The 17,537-nt window shown below is 37.5% G+C and overlaps 1 protein-coding gene across 2 annotated transcripts; it reads right to left on the reverse strand.

The window, feature by feature from the left end:
- Positions 1 to 1,626: 1,626 nt before the first annotated feature.
- On the reverse strand, positions 1,627 to 17,292 carry LOC148060811 (serine/threonine-protein kinase PAK 2-like). 2 transcript variants are annotated; one of them, XM_087779600.1, is made up of 15 exons: positions 17,173 to 17,292; positions 7,586 to 7,774; positions 7,417 to 7,523; positions 6,982 to 7,129; positions 6,877 to 6,893; positions 6,683 to 6,796; positions 6,506 to 6,617; positions 6,372 to 6,435; positions 5,188 to 5,236; positions 4,961 to 5,073; positions 4,775 to 4,892; positions 4,563 to 4,662; positions 4,300 to 4,496; positions 3,377 to 3,514; positions 1,627 to 2,965 (listed from the first exon to the last, which is right to left on the reverse strand). In XM_087779600.1, the coding sequence occupies exons 2-15, from the start codon at positions 7,758 to 7,760 to the stop codon at positions 2,879 to 2,881; spliced, it is 1,539 nt and encodes a 512-aa protein (XP_087635726.1). In that variant the 5' UTR covers positions 7,761 to 7,774; positions 17,173 to 17,292; the 3' UTR covers positions 1,627 to 2,878. The 2 variants fall into 2 exon arrangements, with proteins under 2 accessions (XP_087635726.1, XP_087635727.1); XM_087779601.1 differs by lacking the exon at positions 17,173 to 17,292 and adding an exon at positions 11,528 to 11,683.
- Between the last annotated feature and the right edge of the window lie 245 nt (positions 17,293 to 17,537).

Genomic DNA, 17,537 nt, shown 5'->3' on the forward strand with positions numbered 1-17,537 from the left:
GTGCTGGAGCGTGAGGCGCATAGTGTTCACACCCACTTCTCAGGACACGCCTCTGCAGCCAAAGGTAGGGCGTGTTTTTTGGTTTTTTTGAAGTATAGACTGCGTTCCAATCGTTCCCTCGCGCACTTCCTCTTGGGGGGGAAGTCGACATCTTATTAAGGGTCGTTCCATTTCTCAGGAGAGCTGAAGTGAACTTCGTGAAGTCCTTCAGAGCTGTATATCACCCACAACGCATTGCACTAGTGCATTAAAACACATGTGGTTCTAATAATACTAAAAATGAAAAAATACTATTCAAACTCACCATGCAAAGGGAGGCAACATAGGGACATAACATTTGTCCGATTTCGCCACAAAAATAAAAAACTAAATTATCTCATTTTATTATCTCAGATAGTGGTTAATAAAAAATAGCAAAAACAGGCATTAAAAAGGCATTTTTACTTCTTAAATTACTTTCTTTCACATTCAGTGAGATGAACACCAGCAGTGATATCATTATAATAATATTATAGACTTAGACTTACATTTATTGTCATCGTACAGAAAAACACCGCAGTGAAACTACAAACTAATTTTTGTTGCTTGGCGACCGTTAATAAACACAGCATAGAGTGAATGTATATTAAAAAAAAGGATAAATATAAATATTAATAAGTTAAAAATAGTGCAATATAGTATAAACAGAACAACTAAATAATGTTTTACTGTATATGTTATTATAATTTATTATAGTTATAAAATTATATGTGGTTAAGTAAATTTGATTAAAAAAAACTTTACTTCAACATTTTCCCCATCAATACATGCTTAAAAACTAAAGGAAATACTTTTTCACATGCTGATTCAATTAAATATTATTCTTAAATACTTTGTTCCTTAGATAGTTTAAGGTTCTGACCACAATATCACACACATTATCAATAGACAACCATGGGATGGTCTGGATTTGGAGTCAAGTGGGAAAAAACACAACAGGCTGATCCAACTTCGATGCAATGTCCTTAAAACAAGTCAAAAAGAGGCTTGGTAGTGTGTTCCTCCCTACGACGCCCGGGCATCTGATGAGGTGATGGATCCTCCAGATCCTGGACAGCCTGTGGTGCAACGTGGCGTTGGTGGATGGAGCGAAACATGATGTCACAGATGTGCTAAACTGGATTCAGGTCTGGGGAACGGGCACGCCAGTCCGTGGCATCAATGCCTTCATCCTGTAGTAACAAACTCCAGCAACATGAGGTCTAGCATTGTCTAGCATTAGTTACTACTAACTTATGACATCACTGCTTGTAACTGATCTGATGAGCACTTCTTTAATTCAGTTATAAAGCTCTTTTATTGAGTAACTTTCCTCGTCTGAAAAACAACATTTTCAACCATTTTTCGCATATTTATCTCCTCATAAATAATTCGCAAATATATATATTTTTGCCATGTAATCATATGCAATTGTTTTTATTTCCCTCAAGTTGCCTTATTTAAGTTATTTTTATTATTTATTTTAACAAATTTAAGTGCTTCATCACATTTTTTCTTACATTTAAATTCTTGTGTGGTGAACTCAAAGACTCTAGAGTCTAGACCGTCAACGAGATTCTTGACAAAAAAAGACAAACAGAGTAAAAGCAAGTTTGATTCTAATTTTATTAATAATTTACAAACCGACTTGATTGAACGTTTTGAGATAGAAAAGAAGATTGTCCTTAATCCCCCTTTCAAAACATGGAATGTCGCTGGGGACTAAAGTTACCTGGTGTAAAAAGAAGCTGACATGCACTTTTATGACTTTTCTATGAACACATTTTTTTTTTTGTCCTAAGCTCGTACAAAAACAACACTATACGTTCATACTTCAATTTCCCATTTAACAGCATCAACATTTTTGGATAGCGATGGTCAGAATGATTCAATTCTTATTGTAGTCGACCATATTTGGGACTGTGGGGAGAACCGAACGCACCGCTTGTGAATACTATAGAGTCAATACTCACTGTTAGACACCAGGTTTATTCATTCTAAAGCGAAAACAACAAAATAAGAAACTTAAATCCAACCACATATAGAAAAAGTAGAAAAAAAGTGAAATGCATCAACCCTTTTTGTACGATGAAAAATATCTTTGAGAATACATGCACCTCATTTTAAACTGTATGAGTCCAGTCCATCAAAATGAGTCAATAAGCTAATTCTGCTAACAAACTTTTCTCTAGTCAATATTGACATGAAATTGGGAGTGTTTTCTATATTCAAATAAGAATCATGTCATCATCGCAACACATTTCCCGAAAGGCAGACAGTACTTTCCAACTTAACAAAAAAGCTGCTTAGCTTTGTTTTGGTCCCATTTCGCCATCTAGAAGTGTGGCCCTCGGTTTCTGGAGTAGTCATTACCAATCAAAAATAATCAAAGGAGGAGCCAAACCCTTATTATTTACTGAAATTGCAGAGCAGAGTAAACCAGGAGTGCAACAGAAATACTGAAACATGGTGGTCATCATTTTTAAAGAACACCAGTTAATGGCTACATACACTTTAAATCCATCAGGAAAATAGAAAACCCATTTGAAAAACACTTTTGTTCAATATCAAAACTTTGGCAGAGTGATGCAATACTAACAAATGCTCATTAGATCGAAGTTATGATCTGAAAATGAATTTTAATTTAAAGTCTTGGATCATTAGGCAGGAGGCGCGTCACCCTTGATGTAGTGGCGACTGGCGGACACATGGTGGCAGCACGTGGCTGCAGTAGAAGAAGGCACAGCAGCTTCGGTTTCGGAAAGTTGTAAAAGGTAAAAAAGAATGTACGGACACTGGCAGCCAGTTTGGCGAAGATTCTCTCATCTTTGGTCACCTCGTGTAGTTAGTGATGCAAATTTCAGCGGTTGCTCCTCATGGCCTCTTTGGCTGCCAGGATGAGCGGCGTGAGGCTGGAAAGAGGCTTGGCCAGCTTCAGGAAAGGATGCTGGAAACACAGGTTGAGCATCAGTGAGTGTCAAGGTTATATCGCGATCAACAAAAATGGATACTTTATGTAAAAAAAGGTGATAACTAAAGTATGACATAAATAATAAAAAGAAAATAATTGGTTTGAGTGAGGGTGATAAAAGAAAAGGAAATAAAATGGTGCTAGAACTACATATACTATATACATACACAGTTTATAGAGGTAATACAAAATGAAAAATGGTTCAATTTGATTGGGTATTAAAGATTAGCTTCATGTATATATTTTGTATTACATAAAGAGTGATCAATAGTTAAAATCTAATACAGTATTTGCCTCTAAACCCAAAAATAAAATATTCACCAGACATCCAAGTAAGGCAGACACATTTTAAACATCTTTATCGGTGTGTACAGAGGCGTTCTCTACCTGGAGTAGTTCTCTTCCCGACCCTCTTTTCTCTACATCCATCTCCAAACAGCGGGACAGAAAGGATCTAAAGACGGGGGACAGCTTCTCTGGACTCTGCAGCTCTGGAGTTCCGTTGGTGGCGATTAAATACAAAGCCTACAAAGAAATGATAGATTTCAGTCGTCGAACAATTAAAAAAAAACTAAAAAAACCTCCAGATTCACAACACATTAAAAAACATGATTTGTAATAGAAAGACATCGATTTATTTTCTAAAAAAACATTTCTTTGCACTATGTTTTAGAAAAATGGTAGGCCCATTAAATTTCCTCAGGGGTCACATACAATTTATTGGGACAATGAAGCTAAATCAAAGAAGGGTTAACGAAAAAGAGCCTTCATAAGATGAATAAACTAAAAAAAACAACTAGCTTGAATAGCAAATACCTGCCTAATCAATGAGAGAGCTCATCTATAACTCTGTAAGTGGTAATGGCCACCAGGTAGCGCTCTGGCAGGAAGCTCAAAGCCATGTCGGAAGATAAGATAAGTCACGCAGAGGAAGACGATGGCTTGATATCATTTTCGACAGTCAATCTGAGCATAATGCCCACAGATGCAAAAAACGTTTTTTAAAGTTAAATGTGATGGATCTGGCTGTTGAAAAGATGGGAGAATAAAGAACTGACTCAATAAAAAAAAAACACAAAACATTTTCTAGCCACGTTACTGCTGTGTTACAAGCACTAATTAAATAATTTATTTAGGTGAAAAAGTTAAAAAGCTGTGGCTTATAGATACCCACATGTAGTGAGCGTGGCTTATATTAAGATACACTTATACATGTACTGAACTGACATGTAAATGTACAGTTTAAATAAAAACCTTTGATCATGTTCGAAGCATAAGAAGCCAAATAACGGTTTGTGTGAGATTCTTACCCTAAGAGGATTCTCATTAAGATAAGGCGGCTCTCCCTCCACCATCTCAATAGCCATGATCCCCAGAGACCAAATATCCACTTTGGGTCCATAGGCCTTCCTCGTCACCACCTCTGGAGCCATCCAGTACGGGGTGCCGACCATCGTGCTGCGCTTGCTCTGTTCTGGAGTGATCTGAGCGCAGAAGCCGAAGTCGGCTTTGGAGAGAGGAGAGATGTTAAGATCGTGTACAAGTCAAACATATCTATTCTTGTCGTGCTCACTGAGTTTGACGGATCCATCCATCCCTAGGAGGACGTTATCACTCTTGATGTCTCGATGGATGACCTGGTTTGCATGAAGGAACTCTAGAGCCTGCAGGACCTGGATGGGGAGGTAATATGTAGGACGTCACATGTGTGTTTAGAGAGAAAGGTTGTAAATCAGCAAGACAAAAACATGACACTGTTAGGGTAAAACATTAGTCTTTTTTTACCTCTCTGCACACAGCAGCAATCTGAGCCTCGTCCATGCAGGTCTCCGTGACAACATCAGTGAGAGATCCACCTGCCAGGTACTCCATCACCACAAACAGCTCATCACCCACCAGAAAACTATTGACAAGAATGAGGATCATAAGTACACTCTGATCACTCCCCATTGATGTGAGGGTGAATGTTACCTGTCCACAAAGTTGACTATATTTGGGTTTTTCATCTCTTTCATGACCAAGATTTCATTGATAATCAGCTCCTTCTTCGGCTGCTTCTGCAGGTTGATCTGTTTGATGGCAACCTGCGAGACAATATCATTGAAATCTACTAGTCTGACTCTGTTTCCTTTCAGTTTAGTACATTTGTTGTCGACATAATGGACTTTAATTGTATAACAAGTCAACTTGATTCTTACCTCCTGTCCTGTTGCCACGTCGATCGCTGTATAAACTGTGCCAGACGCCCTGGGATGAAATGGAGAGTATTTTAATTACAGCACATTTTAATTCTGTCGTGGCAGAGCTAAAATGAAGCTTACTTTATGTGGGAGCTTAAAGATACATACTGTAGTAACAAGAAGAAAAGATCAACTGTATTTGAAATAGCTTTAATGCTATGGTATTAAAATAATAAAACCTTTACAACATATATATAGTTTTTATTTATAAATAATAATAAGTAAGTAAGTAATTTGTATTTATATAGCGCTTTTCCAGACCAGGGTCACAATGTGCTTAAACAATCAAAACAATACTCAATAAAATATATACTTTAAAGGTCAAGATACAACTGAGAACAAAACAGGAGTTCGAGAAAATCAAGGAAAACAAATACAAAAGCACTTTATTTATCTTTTAATTAATTTCGAAGGACAGTAAATGTCATGCTTTCTTTTATTTGTGATTTTAGAAATGTATTTACAGTATATGTACATTTTGTAAATGGCTGCGTTTCTCAAGATTAGTACTTTGCCTTTCTATTGCCTTAGTATTTTAGTTATTGTTTGTTTCCCAGAGAGGGTTTTGACCTCTGTGTTTTCTTTTATGTCGCTTCCAGGTTCCCCGTTTTTCCTTTCCCGTTTTATTCGCTGGTTCGGTCGTAGGATTTGGCTTTTGGACATTTTGAGAGATATTGTACTCCTTGTTTATTGTTGTATTATTTATTGGATTGCTGGAGATATATATTCCTCCATTCCTTTTCCCATGACAAGTAGTACACAACGGGGACAAATGAAACAGGGGCAGAACCAAGTATTATGTATTAACAAGTCATTTTTAAAAGCAAGCACAAAATAATTAAAGGAATGTGAAATTATAACTTGATCAGTTTTTTTTTCTGTTATACCTATAGAAAGTAAAATTGTTTAAATAAAGACCCTGATATCTTGCACTAGCAATGTTGCAAGGATAACCATGTTTCCAACTAATCATGCTTCTTTTAAACAAGTATGTTTTGGGGAAGAAAATGCATTCATGTGAATTAATCTCTTTTGTACAATAAATGTTGTGTTTTGGATGCTTTCCCGGCTCTTTTGGGAAGGTTTAATGTTGATCTGAGGCTGGCTCTAGCAACCCTTTCTTAACTGACTTCTTAACTTACCCCTGACCGATCTTCTCATAGCGGGTATATTTCTTTTTCGGGTCCCCAATGCTGACTATTGTTCCTGAGATCAAAAACGTGTACATCAGTAACATTGACATCGTTCACTTCGATTTTGAATATAGTCAAGTTACTTAGTTTATCCATGATCTCCTCATCTGTCATCTTTCCTTCCTTCTTCTTAGACTTTGATGCCGAGTCTACCTCAGGAGCTGGAATCGGGTCGATCACTGATCTCGTGTACACCTGAAATAAAGTTGATATTATACCGTTTTTGATCTCCTTTTGAATCATCCTTGAAGATAACTTACTGATTTGGTATGCTCCGGACGTGGAGCGACAACTGGAGGCGGTGTATCGTCGTCCTCGTCGTCGTCACCATCCCGGCCCCCTGATGGGGAGGTTTTTGTACCCTGTTTGCCCGGCTGCAACGAGTACACATGCATGTGTGATGACAAGGAAAAGATGCCGAGATATTGAAAGAATACAAGGGAACGATCCTTACAGACTGTGTGTCTTTATCTGGAAGAGACAAAACAAAAGAATAGTTTACACGTTAGATATTCAAGATGACTAAAAAAAAACCAAGACATTTAGTTTAGAAACTGACCTGAGGCGGAGAAGCTGAGGTATTTCTGTTTTCCACTGGTTGAATCGTAGAACTTCAGGATGTCCAGGACTGCTTGTGGGTTTTGCTTCTGCTCAGATTTACTGATGTTTGAAGTCTGAAGGAGCCGAGCCCACTGCTCAGGCATTCCCTGCAGAAGAAGAAAGAGACAGTGTTTACATATGAAGTACTGAGAGACTTTTTGAAGTAACCAGTACAATATCTTGTTTTGTGATCAAATGCAGACAATTGGCAATAGTAAAGAATTGACAAATTGTAATCACACCATTTAGACTCCAGGGGGAGCTAAACAAAACTTTTTAAATCTTCAAATTTTTTTTATTCATTTTATTTGCGTTTAAAAGCATAATAGAAAAGATAAACTTGTAAATGTTAATCTTTCAAAATGTTTAGAAACATCTTTCTTTGTCAACTTACAGTGAACTCTCCAGTGACGGCATCGAAACCCACATGGATGGTGTGTTCAAAGTCAGAAGGAGACGAGATCTCCGGCCGGTCCTTGTCTTTGTCCTTTTTCCTGCCTCCTGCGTGTCAAGGAGTCAAAAGGTCAAAACTTTTACGTGACCCTTTAAGGGGCGTTCCCTACCTTTCTCTGAGGCGAACATGGAGATGATCTTGTTTCTGGACTTTCTCTCCTCCGGTACCGACGGCAGAGGTCGAGAATTGTGATTGGCGGATTGGGGATCCTTGGCTCCTCCTTGGCTGCTCATCCTGACAGGGGGGGCGGGGGGCTTGTCCTCACACACTCCGCTGTCACACATCTACACACGTACACCTGCAAAAATAAAAGTGACACACTCAATATCAATGGTTGATCCAGAAAAAAAAAATCAAGAATTTTCCTAGTAGGCCCTGTTCATTGAGTCAGTGATGCAAACCCAACAACTTTTATGGAAATAAACAAAGAAAAACCTGAACTGACAAGTGGTAAAAAAATGTATAGAAAGGGCTCAGCAGTGAGAGCAGGAACAAGCAGAAGCAGTGAATGAGAGATGACGTGTCTTGCTGAGTAGAATGAGGAAGGAACATGAAGACAGGCCGATGTAGAGAGTAAAAAAAAAAAAAAGAATCAAGAAAATAGGAAGAGAGCTGGAAAAACAGCATCGTCGGCAGAAGTACGAAAGGGGAAGTGCGACACTTTTACCACAGAACTTTAATGCAACACACTTACCGACTGACAGACATTCAAATGTAACCGTTTTGTTTTTTACTGAACACATGCTCCACAAAAGTGTCTGCACAAGACGGATTCCATGAGTTCCTAAGTCCATCTGAAAATAACCTCAACGACTGAACCACAAAAACAACAGTTAGAAGGCCAGATGCCTCACATGCCTCAACACAGACATATGATGCTATTGTTAAATAAGAAGTCATGCGTGTCGAAAATGGAGGTATGATCTCAGCTCACCACATATGTGGGGGTGAGTCTTTTTAAAATGCTAGTCCACGTGTCGGATTTTTAACTACAAAAAAGCTGAATAAACTCCGAAATAAAATTATGTTTAGCGTTTAAATATATTTATATAAAATATTTGCATCGTTTTGGACAAAACTGGTAAATGGAAAAAATGTCTTAAAGTTTGGGTAACAGATGTTAAATTGTTGACAAATCTTTAGGTATATTTAACTATAATTTAAACAAGTGATTCAGGAATGCAGAATTGGGACAGTGGGCATTTCATTCCAGAGCACAATTTAATAAAAATGTTCTTACAGTTTGATGTCAACAACTAAGTGAGAGTAAATAAATGTAGTTGCGTCGTTTAAATATTCCAGTTCAATTACCTAAATACTATACTATTTTCTTGTTCTTTACAATGTGATAGTGAAACATCCCTAAATGTATGAGTTTTTTAACTAACTATTAAGGTACATAGAAATTAATGGTAGACTAAGGAAACCACTTTCCACCATCTTTAAAGTCAACTACAGACAACACAACTAGGGGTGTGTATTGGCAAGAATCTGGCCATACAATACATTTTTTGTGATACTGTAGTCGTAAATTCTTTAAAGTGCACAGGTCCCCTTTACTCTGTGAAAAAATCCTGGTGAGAACCCTGATCAGCTATAAGTCAACTGTATCCTCTTATCCACAGTCTTCGCCATGATTTCCTATTCATTTTTGTTTCTTTAGCTGCGAAGGAAGTAATAACCACTGCTATCTAGTGGCCGGAAGTTATCACAAGCCAAAAATGAACACATCGTGAATATAAGGCAATTGTAAAAAAGGATATATGTAATTTTAAAAACAATTTATCGAACTATAACATGTTAAATAACTAGGTTAACACATATGATTTGATACAGTGCTGTCAAATTTAGTGTATCGTGGAAAAGAACATCACGATATACCACCATGTCGATATTTTCCAACGTTCCTAAACGCAGTTGGTCCACAGAGTAAAACCCATTGAGAATCGAAACATACATATATGACTGTGGGATGATACTTGAGGGCAAATAATTCAGGCATACAAACAGCATTAACCTAAGATTTATCTTTATCAGCCTGCTTAGTTGTTTTTCGACAACAGATAAATGATAAATATTCTTCAAAAAGTTGAAGTATATTTTTTCTAAATATAATGCGTCTGGTTTCTTCAGGTACAAAAACTACTGTTTAAGGTTAGTTATCCGTAAATCATCTGTAATGACCAAACTGCCTGTTGAAATATCATGATCGCTGGAAAAATTCACACACATGTGACACTTGACACATAACTTAGAAAATAGTTCCTCTCTTCCCAGAGTCAATAAAACCCTCCTTTCCATTACAAACATCGTAAAAGTTGCCGCCGTCTATGCATCAGTCGGCTGTTACACCCACGATCAAATGTTTGCTTCGATTGAAGGCAGGAGAAATCTCACCATGCGTTTGTGAGAAAGCCTCATTTTAAATCATAAACAACCCGTTATAAAACAAGATCTTAAAGTAGAGAGTCAGCAATTGCAACTACAATGTTTATATTCGTGCCATTAAAACCCCTTAGTCAGCAGCAGTAGTTTTCGGACATATGACATTTTTAAAATCCGCTTTAGGACAAACAATCAACTACATACAAACTGATATCCATTATTATCTATTATCCATTGTAACTCTTTTTATGGAACTGCCTTCAGTTGGCCTTTTCCCTTTTAATTATTTTTTTGTAGTTCGCAGGTAATGAATACCATAACGTATCACGTGACCGAGACAAGTGTCTTGACTTGTAAAGAGGCACAGAAAAATGTTAGGCCGGAGAAAATCGTGGTTTTTAATGAAGCAAAAATCATCAAAACACTTTGATTGAAGTTGTTTGAGGATTTTCTGAAAAATCTCCGTCTGGTAGGAGACCAAGACAAAACTGCATTCAAAACAAGAATTGAAAACATTTTTTCTTAAACTCAGCACCAGTACCCCTAATAGATATAAGTAATTCCTACAAAACATCAAGTGTTGAATGAAGGTCTAGAATACAGCAGCTGCAATGCTGCAGACTAGACTGGTATGAGAATTTATTACTATACTATAATAGCACCATCCAACTTTTCCCAGGGATTTTCAGTAATTTGCAGTTACTTCAACCATGATTTAAAAGGTAGTAACAAGTTTTGTACTGAAGCAGATGTAGTACATAACCCAGACATTGATAGAACTGGTTGTCGATCAAACATTTTCGATACTGTTACCAATATATTTGCTTCGTTTGCCTGAAATAGAGACCAATTTTTAAAGACAAAACAGAAATATCAAAAAGAAAATTACCATAAAAATACTACAAATCTTGAGTTGCTGTTTTGTTTGTTACAGGAAAAATAAATAACCAATAATCTCTAGTACAAAAGAACAACAATTAACAAATGAATAAGAATTAGAACCTTTTATTGCCAGTTATAGCCAATGTAACATAGGAATTCTTTGTGGTGGCAGTACAGAATAAAAGAATGAAATGGGACGACACCAATAGAAAAAACCAAGCCCCAAAGCGTAATCCGAAGTTCACTGCTTTTGCCACGAATTAATCTTTTGAAATTTGGAATCAATACACGAAGCAACTTTCAATACTTGGTACTACAAAAGAACTTTTGTTCCAGCCCTCGACATTTTGCAATAGACCTTGAAATGCTTAACAGCATCTATTTGGAACAGACGCTATACAAGTATATATTTTTAAAATAGTCAAATAAATCACATTATTTCAAGATCTAACGAAGCAGATCCTCATGAAAACCTTCATCCCTTCATTTACCCCCTTGGAGCAGATGATGTTTACGATATCAATAACAAAAATCTACTGGAAAATAAGTTCCTGACTACTTTCCACACTGAGGTTTAGAAAGCCACATCACATAGTTGTTGGTTCCACTGCCCTGAAGCCACACGCTACAGACACATCAGTACTTCGGCTAAAATGGCGAGCAACACTCGCACAACTTAACCAGTTTGAAGACGTGTCAAATAGTAGCATTTATGCACACTGTTAACTGGAATAAGGAACGTCACAGGCCATTTTAAAACCCCAAACAAGCATCAGTTACTCACCAGAATCCGGCTGCTTCTGTGCCACACAGAAGGCAAGAATCCTATTGTATGTTTTCATATGTATTCAGCTGAACGTTGAACTTCTCTATGGCTTATTAAATCCACTGAACTCTTTCTTCCCTCGCTTAGAGTTTTCTCCCCATTCTGCAGCAGGTCACAGCACGCCGCCTCATTCCTCCTCAGCCTTGGATAGCACAAGTGTGGTCTTGTCCGAGCAAGTTAAAATTAGACGTCGTCGAGCCTTAATATGAGACTTTCAAAGTAGTGGGTGTGCCAGTGTGCGTGTCTGCTGGACCAAAGATTCTGGTGCTGGCTGGCCAGGCTGAGACAAGTCCTCTCACTGGAGGAATTCTGTAGCTGCAGGGCTGCTTCAAATGGGCGAGTTCTATACAACACCTGAGAGACATTATCTCCAAATAGACACTTAGTTGAGTATGCTTAAAAATAAATAGTCCTATCCTTTTGTCAAATAATACCTTTAATATCTATATATCCATCTATGGCAGGGGTCGGCAACCCACAACTGAGTTTTTTGAGAATAAATAAGTATAAATGTGGGAATTTGATTTAAATGTTTCATAGTTTTTCCAATAATGCTTGAAAAACGAGCACCTTTTGTTGAACCAAAACTTTTACTGGTACTGTACGTAATTTGCTGATATAAGAAGGTAGTTCTTCAAGATCCTCAGGCAGAACTGTGACTCCTCCCTCACCTGTCTCGGTCTTAAAGGAACAGTAACAATGCAAAACAATGAGAGTTGTAGTATTTTACCTAATTTACATAGAAATATTTTATATTTTTCAGCAAAATCAGTCAGTTACAAACGTGTACATTATTATAAATTAAGTTAAGTTGGTTATCAAATCATTTCCTTTTTAATGTCCTTTTATTTTGTATTCTGCATTGTTGAAATGATGGTAATAATAACAATAATATAATAATGATGATGATACAATTATGATGTATATTAATGTATATATAAATAACCCTTCAGAGTCACATAGTCTTTACATAAGAAAGGGAAAAACAACCATGACTCTGTAGTAAATATACAAAACACTATTATGATCATTATCAATGCTTAAAGTATTATTTCACCCAATATTATTAAATTTCACATATTTTCTACTTCACCCACCCTCATGTCAACTAAGGTTTGGGATTATTTTCTGAGTAATATGTTCTTTTTAGAGTTATAGACAAAAATGTTTGTTCATTTTAATGTAGCGACTGAAGCTCAGTTTTTTTTTTCGTCTTCATCTTCGTCCAAAAAGACCCTTAATAACATCCAAATACTTCCATACTGCTCGTCTGTAACGTCGCTTTTGTATTGAATCCTTGACATAAGAGATTTAGGCTGACAGTCTGGTATCATCCATTCAAATCAAGCCTAAAATATAGACTTGTTTATTATTTTTTTGATCAATTCTTCTGCTTTAATACAAGAGGGACGTTACCGACGAGCACCAAAGAGGTATTTTAATGATGAAGATGAAGACTACTGAGCTACAATCGCTACATTAAAAAACATACATTTTTGTCCATAACTCTAAAAAGTAACAGATTAAATAATCCCAACCCTTAGTTGAGAGTAGAAAAATTTGTTTATTAGTACATTTTGAGTGAACGATCACCAACTAACGTTGTATTTATATTGATAGCATAAAGGCAAACAGAGAAAGTGAACATTATGGAATGATATTTATTTTTAAAGTCAAAGGGGTTTTGTGGCTCCCAGGGATTTCTTTCATGTAGGAAAAAAGTCCATATGGCTCTTTGAGTTGTTAATTTTGCCGACCCCTGATCTATGGGGTGCTGTGCCTTTCAGTAAAGGCGACCTGAACGGCTCCCCCTCTCTTCAGCTCTCGACGTAGGCGTTCGCTTTCTTTCTTATCTGTCAGAGACTCACCCGACATTTCAACTACTAACTATGGATCTGGTCAGCTGGTCTGGTACCATTTTTTCAACCAGAAAAGGTCCTGATGGAACGGTTCTTTCTGTGGAGGAGGTGACAGACATACACCCATTTGTATTCATGAGAACTGGATTTCTACTTTTTGAAACTGGTGGATATCTGGTATCGCAAATTTAGACAAGCGATTGGAATCTTGGATGCGATGCGTGATGCGGAAGAGACTCTGACATAGGGGTTTAAGGAGCATGGCTGTAAACCGCAAGCATTTCTCATTCGAAATGGTCGGCTGACTGCTGTTCAATTCCCTGTCCGCTCATCAGGTACCATCATGGAGAGAGGGTCCGCACGGCCTGAAGCATAATTCGGCCATTGGAATCGTCAGAGAGGCCCCTGAAAGGACTCAAGGCAGTGGGAAAAACCTGTTCCCCCAAAAAAGTCTTATCTCAATCCGAACTCCCCCAGTCTGGCCTTGGAGGCAAGTTATCAGATTCTCCTTGGAATTCATGTCGACTGGAGACCAAGTGCAAGACAAGTTTGGCACTGAATATCAAATGGCGTGAACTGTTTCCACTTCACCACAACAAATTCCTGTTTTGTTTTTACAACACTGGCAAATAAAGCTGATTATAATGCTGCTTTGCCGCCCAACCAATCAGAGCCGCTATTCACTTTTAACGTAAACATAGAATTTGAGTACAGGATTTTAACAATCAATCCGCCAACACTAAATAGAGCAGTGTGTAGAAAGGCATCATGTTGGTTTGCTTAGTAAGGTGGGTGTGATAATTGGTGCCTCCCATCAAGCTTGGTGGTCTTATTATAAAATGAACCACCCATTTGTTCCAGAGATAACACAAGGAGTCTTGCAGTTTCTGATGGCAGTTTGCTACAATATAATTAAATATGCAGTACTGTACAAAAGAAAATAATTCTGTAAACCACAGTATAGTGAGGGACCAATGCAACCAATAGCCCAACATGGATGATCAAATTTAATTTAGTTTTCAAAGAGGTGTGTACAGCGACTTGCTCGTGGTTCCCAAGTGTCAGTTGGGATACATTTGGTGGGTTCTAGTCAAGGGTCAACATCTTAAAGTCCATGTAGAAGTGAAAAATGAAGCAGTTATCAAGTGTACACGTGAGGATGGCTGCGGAAAGACTAGAAGTCATATACACACCCTGTCAAAAAAGAAAAAAAAAAACAGTCTTTAACCACATTAAAAAAAAACTATTTTGGTGTATGGCCGCGGACAGTTTCAATATAAATAGACCAGAAACGTCTCTGTTTAGATGTCCTAGCAACCAGGAAAGAATGATGGTGTTCAGCAGACTCTCAACACTGCACTCTTCTGGCACCGACATCTTTTTAATCTCATGTTGACCATGCAATATTCAACCATACAAATGATGTCAGAAAAATGTGTCATTTGTTAATAAAGATCATTCAAACTGTCACATCAGAGTCGAACATACAGTAACCAGGGGACACTTGGGATAGGCGGACAGTTATTCAGGACCGTAAGAAGCTCCAGTCCACACCAGAAACAGAGCGAGATTTATTCTTTAACTGGGTAACACAAGGATCTGAGTTCGGCAAGTTCGCATTTTGCATCAACAGTTATATGTTGTGCACAGTGCCGGAGACACCATTACTATAATCCCTTTTTCGAGGTCAACCTTTACTTCAGTTAAACATTCTCTGCTCACCGTACATGGTTTACGTCAGGCTTTTATAAACGGTAGATCCAAGTCTGTTTGCGTGTTTAGCAGGAGAAGTTTATTTTGTCTGTTCATTTCCTGTTATACTACTTTCTAATGCCACGACGGACGACAGCTGTATGCTAATAAAATCTGATGAGACGAATATCCGACTCTTAGTTATTTATTTTGATTTTGAGTTTTTATTCATACTTGCAATTTAGTTGTTAATTACGTTTGTAAAAAAACAACAGATTCTTAGTGGAGGAGAGCTGCAGAGTTCCGTTTATCTTTCAGTATAATGAACATTATCATGCATTTGTTATTAGCATTGATTTATATAATAGTCCTTTACATGCAAATCATATACATTTTGTAATAAAATACAGAATATGAAAACAGTCACATCCTAAAAGTCCTAAGATTAATTACTTATGATTATTATAACGTTTTTTGTTGTTGTACATTCCCGTGTCAAAGTATTTACTTGTACTTATGGAAGTCGCTGAGTTAATGCTAGAAACTTCCATATTTAAACAGAAATTGTTCCTTTTTCCAATACTTTTGGGGGTAAACTAAAATATGATATTTTTAATAATCCCATCAGACTCACATTTCTCTATCAGAGCACCCTGCGTTCACCGTGGCTCTCTGTCAGCAGGGGAAACCTGCTTCCTCATCCTGGGAACTTCCTCGAGTCGAAGAGGGTCCGTGGAACCCGTTCGACCAATCAGGACGCAACAAAGACCGGCTGGAAGTTGTTTACAGGAAGTGAACAGCAATTCTTTTGTATTCAGCGTCTATAAAAGGAAATTCTGACGAGGACTTCCTGGAAGAAACCGATGACGTTTCCACACACTTCACGTTTCAACACATTTAATTCACTACAGACTCAACCACACACACACAGAGACACACACAAAAAAGCTGTCTGATTACAGGTTTAGAGTGTAAACACACACCCACGGTCGGCACCTTGTACTGTAACTTAATATCAAGAGACATTAACTGAGTCTATTCATGAGGAATTTTAATACACAAACCCGGCAACCAAAGTCTGATCTAATCATGAAATGAAGCATTCATCTGGTGGTTTAACGGTGGCTGGTGAAGTACGTATTGTTCGATATGATACATTTTGCACACACGCACAAACACACACCATTTAAACCCTGTACGCTGTAATTCAACGTGTATGACAATAACAGAAGACATTAAGACAAACCAAAGGATAACAAATAAAAGGTGTCCAAGCAACAGAACTTGTATAATCTGAAATTAAACTCAACATTCTCTTCTCAACTGTTTCCCAGCTACATGGGGTAGAGGCAGGGGACACTTGGGATAGGCGGACAAATAACTATGTAACAGGTGTGCAGTATCTCCAAATATTTTGGGCACTATCTGGGCTTTTATTTTGCAAATATATCAGTCGAAACGTGAACAAAATAAAATAAAAACGTATAAACATCAGATAAATATCTAAAAAACGAACGACTCCAAACATATTAAACGTCAAAAAGAGTGTTTACAGTATCAACTATCTCTGGATTTGTCTGCAGTAACATGGTTACCTCGCCGTCAAGACAACGTGAAGTCCATTGTGCTGGACTGAAGTACAAAGCTCTGTTTTTTGTTTAATGATTTGCTACTTTTTGCGAACATATTTACAAACTATAGACTATTGAGACTTTAAATCAAAATACAGAACCAACATTTAACTAAATTATATAGTTTATGAACGATTTTCTGTCATTCCAGTCGTGTATACATGTATAGATAGATCGTCAAAATAACCTTTTAAATGAACACGGTTTTCATTTAGGTCTTAGAGTAAATGCCCTAAGAGTCAACTGAGAGTTTTTAAAAGGTTTTTTATAGCTTTTCTTGTAAGTTCATTTCCACACACTGTGCAGTAGAAACTCACTAGTCGAGGTTGATAAGAAAACGCGGAAGTTCGCTCCCTTTTAGAGCTTACTTAACTTTCAGTTTTAACCAAAGATTGCCAAAGAAAGTAAATCCAAAACTCACTTTTGATTTTTTCGCCTCCTTTTGCTTCGGACCAGAGGAGAAGAATCTCCCCGAGAGGAAGCGGAACGTCGTAGGAGGACCAGCGGAATGTGACCGGCTCGGCTTCCGTAGTCCTCAATTCGTCCCGCAAGATTGAACTCTCTTTTGAAAAGAAAAAAACGCTGTTGCCAAGCGAGAGTGTGAGGCAGGAAGTCAATTCAATTTCAGAATAAAGCCGAATCGGTACATTGTAAGAATCATTTAAAAAACCAGCGACCGGGTTAGGACAATAAAAAATAATTCAGCCCAATAATTTATAATAAAATCTAATTCGGACTCAAACATAAACAAACGTATTTTCTATAAACTTAATTCTGCTCTTGATG

The sequence above is a fragment of the Callionymus lyra genome, chromosome 18 (assembly GCF_982586985.1).
Source record: "Callionymus lyra chromosome 18, fCalLyr1.hap1.1, whole genome shotgun sequence".
Classification (NCBI taxonomy): Eukaryota; Metazoa; Chordata; class Actinopteri; order Syngnathiformes; family Callionymidae; genus Callionymus; species Callionymus lyra.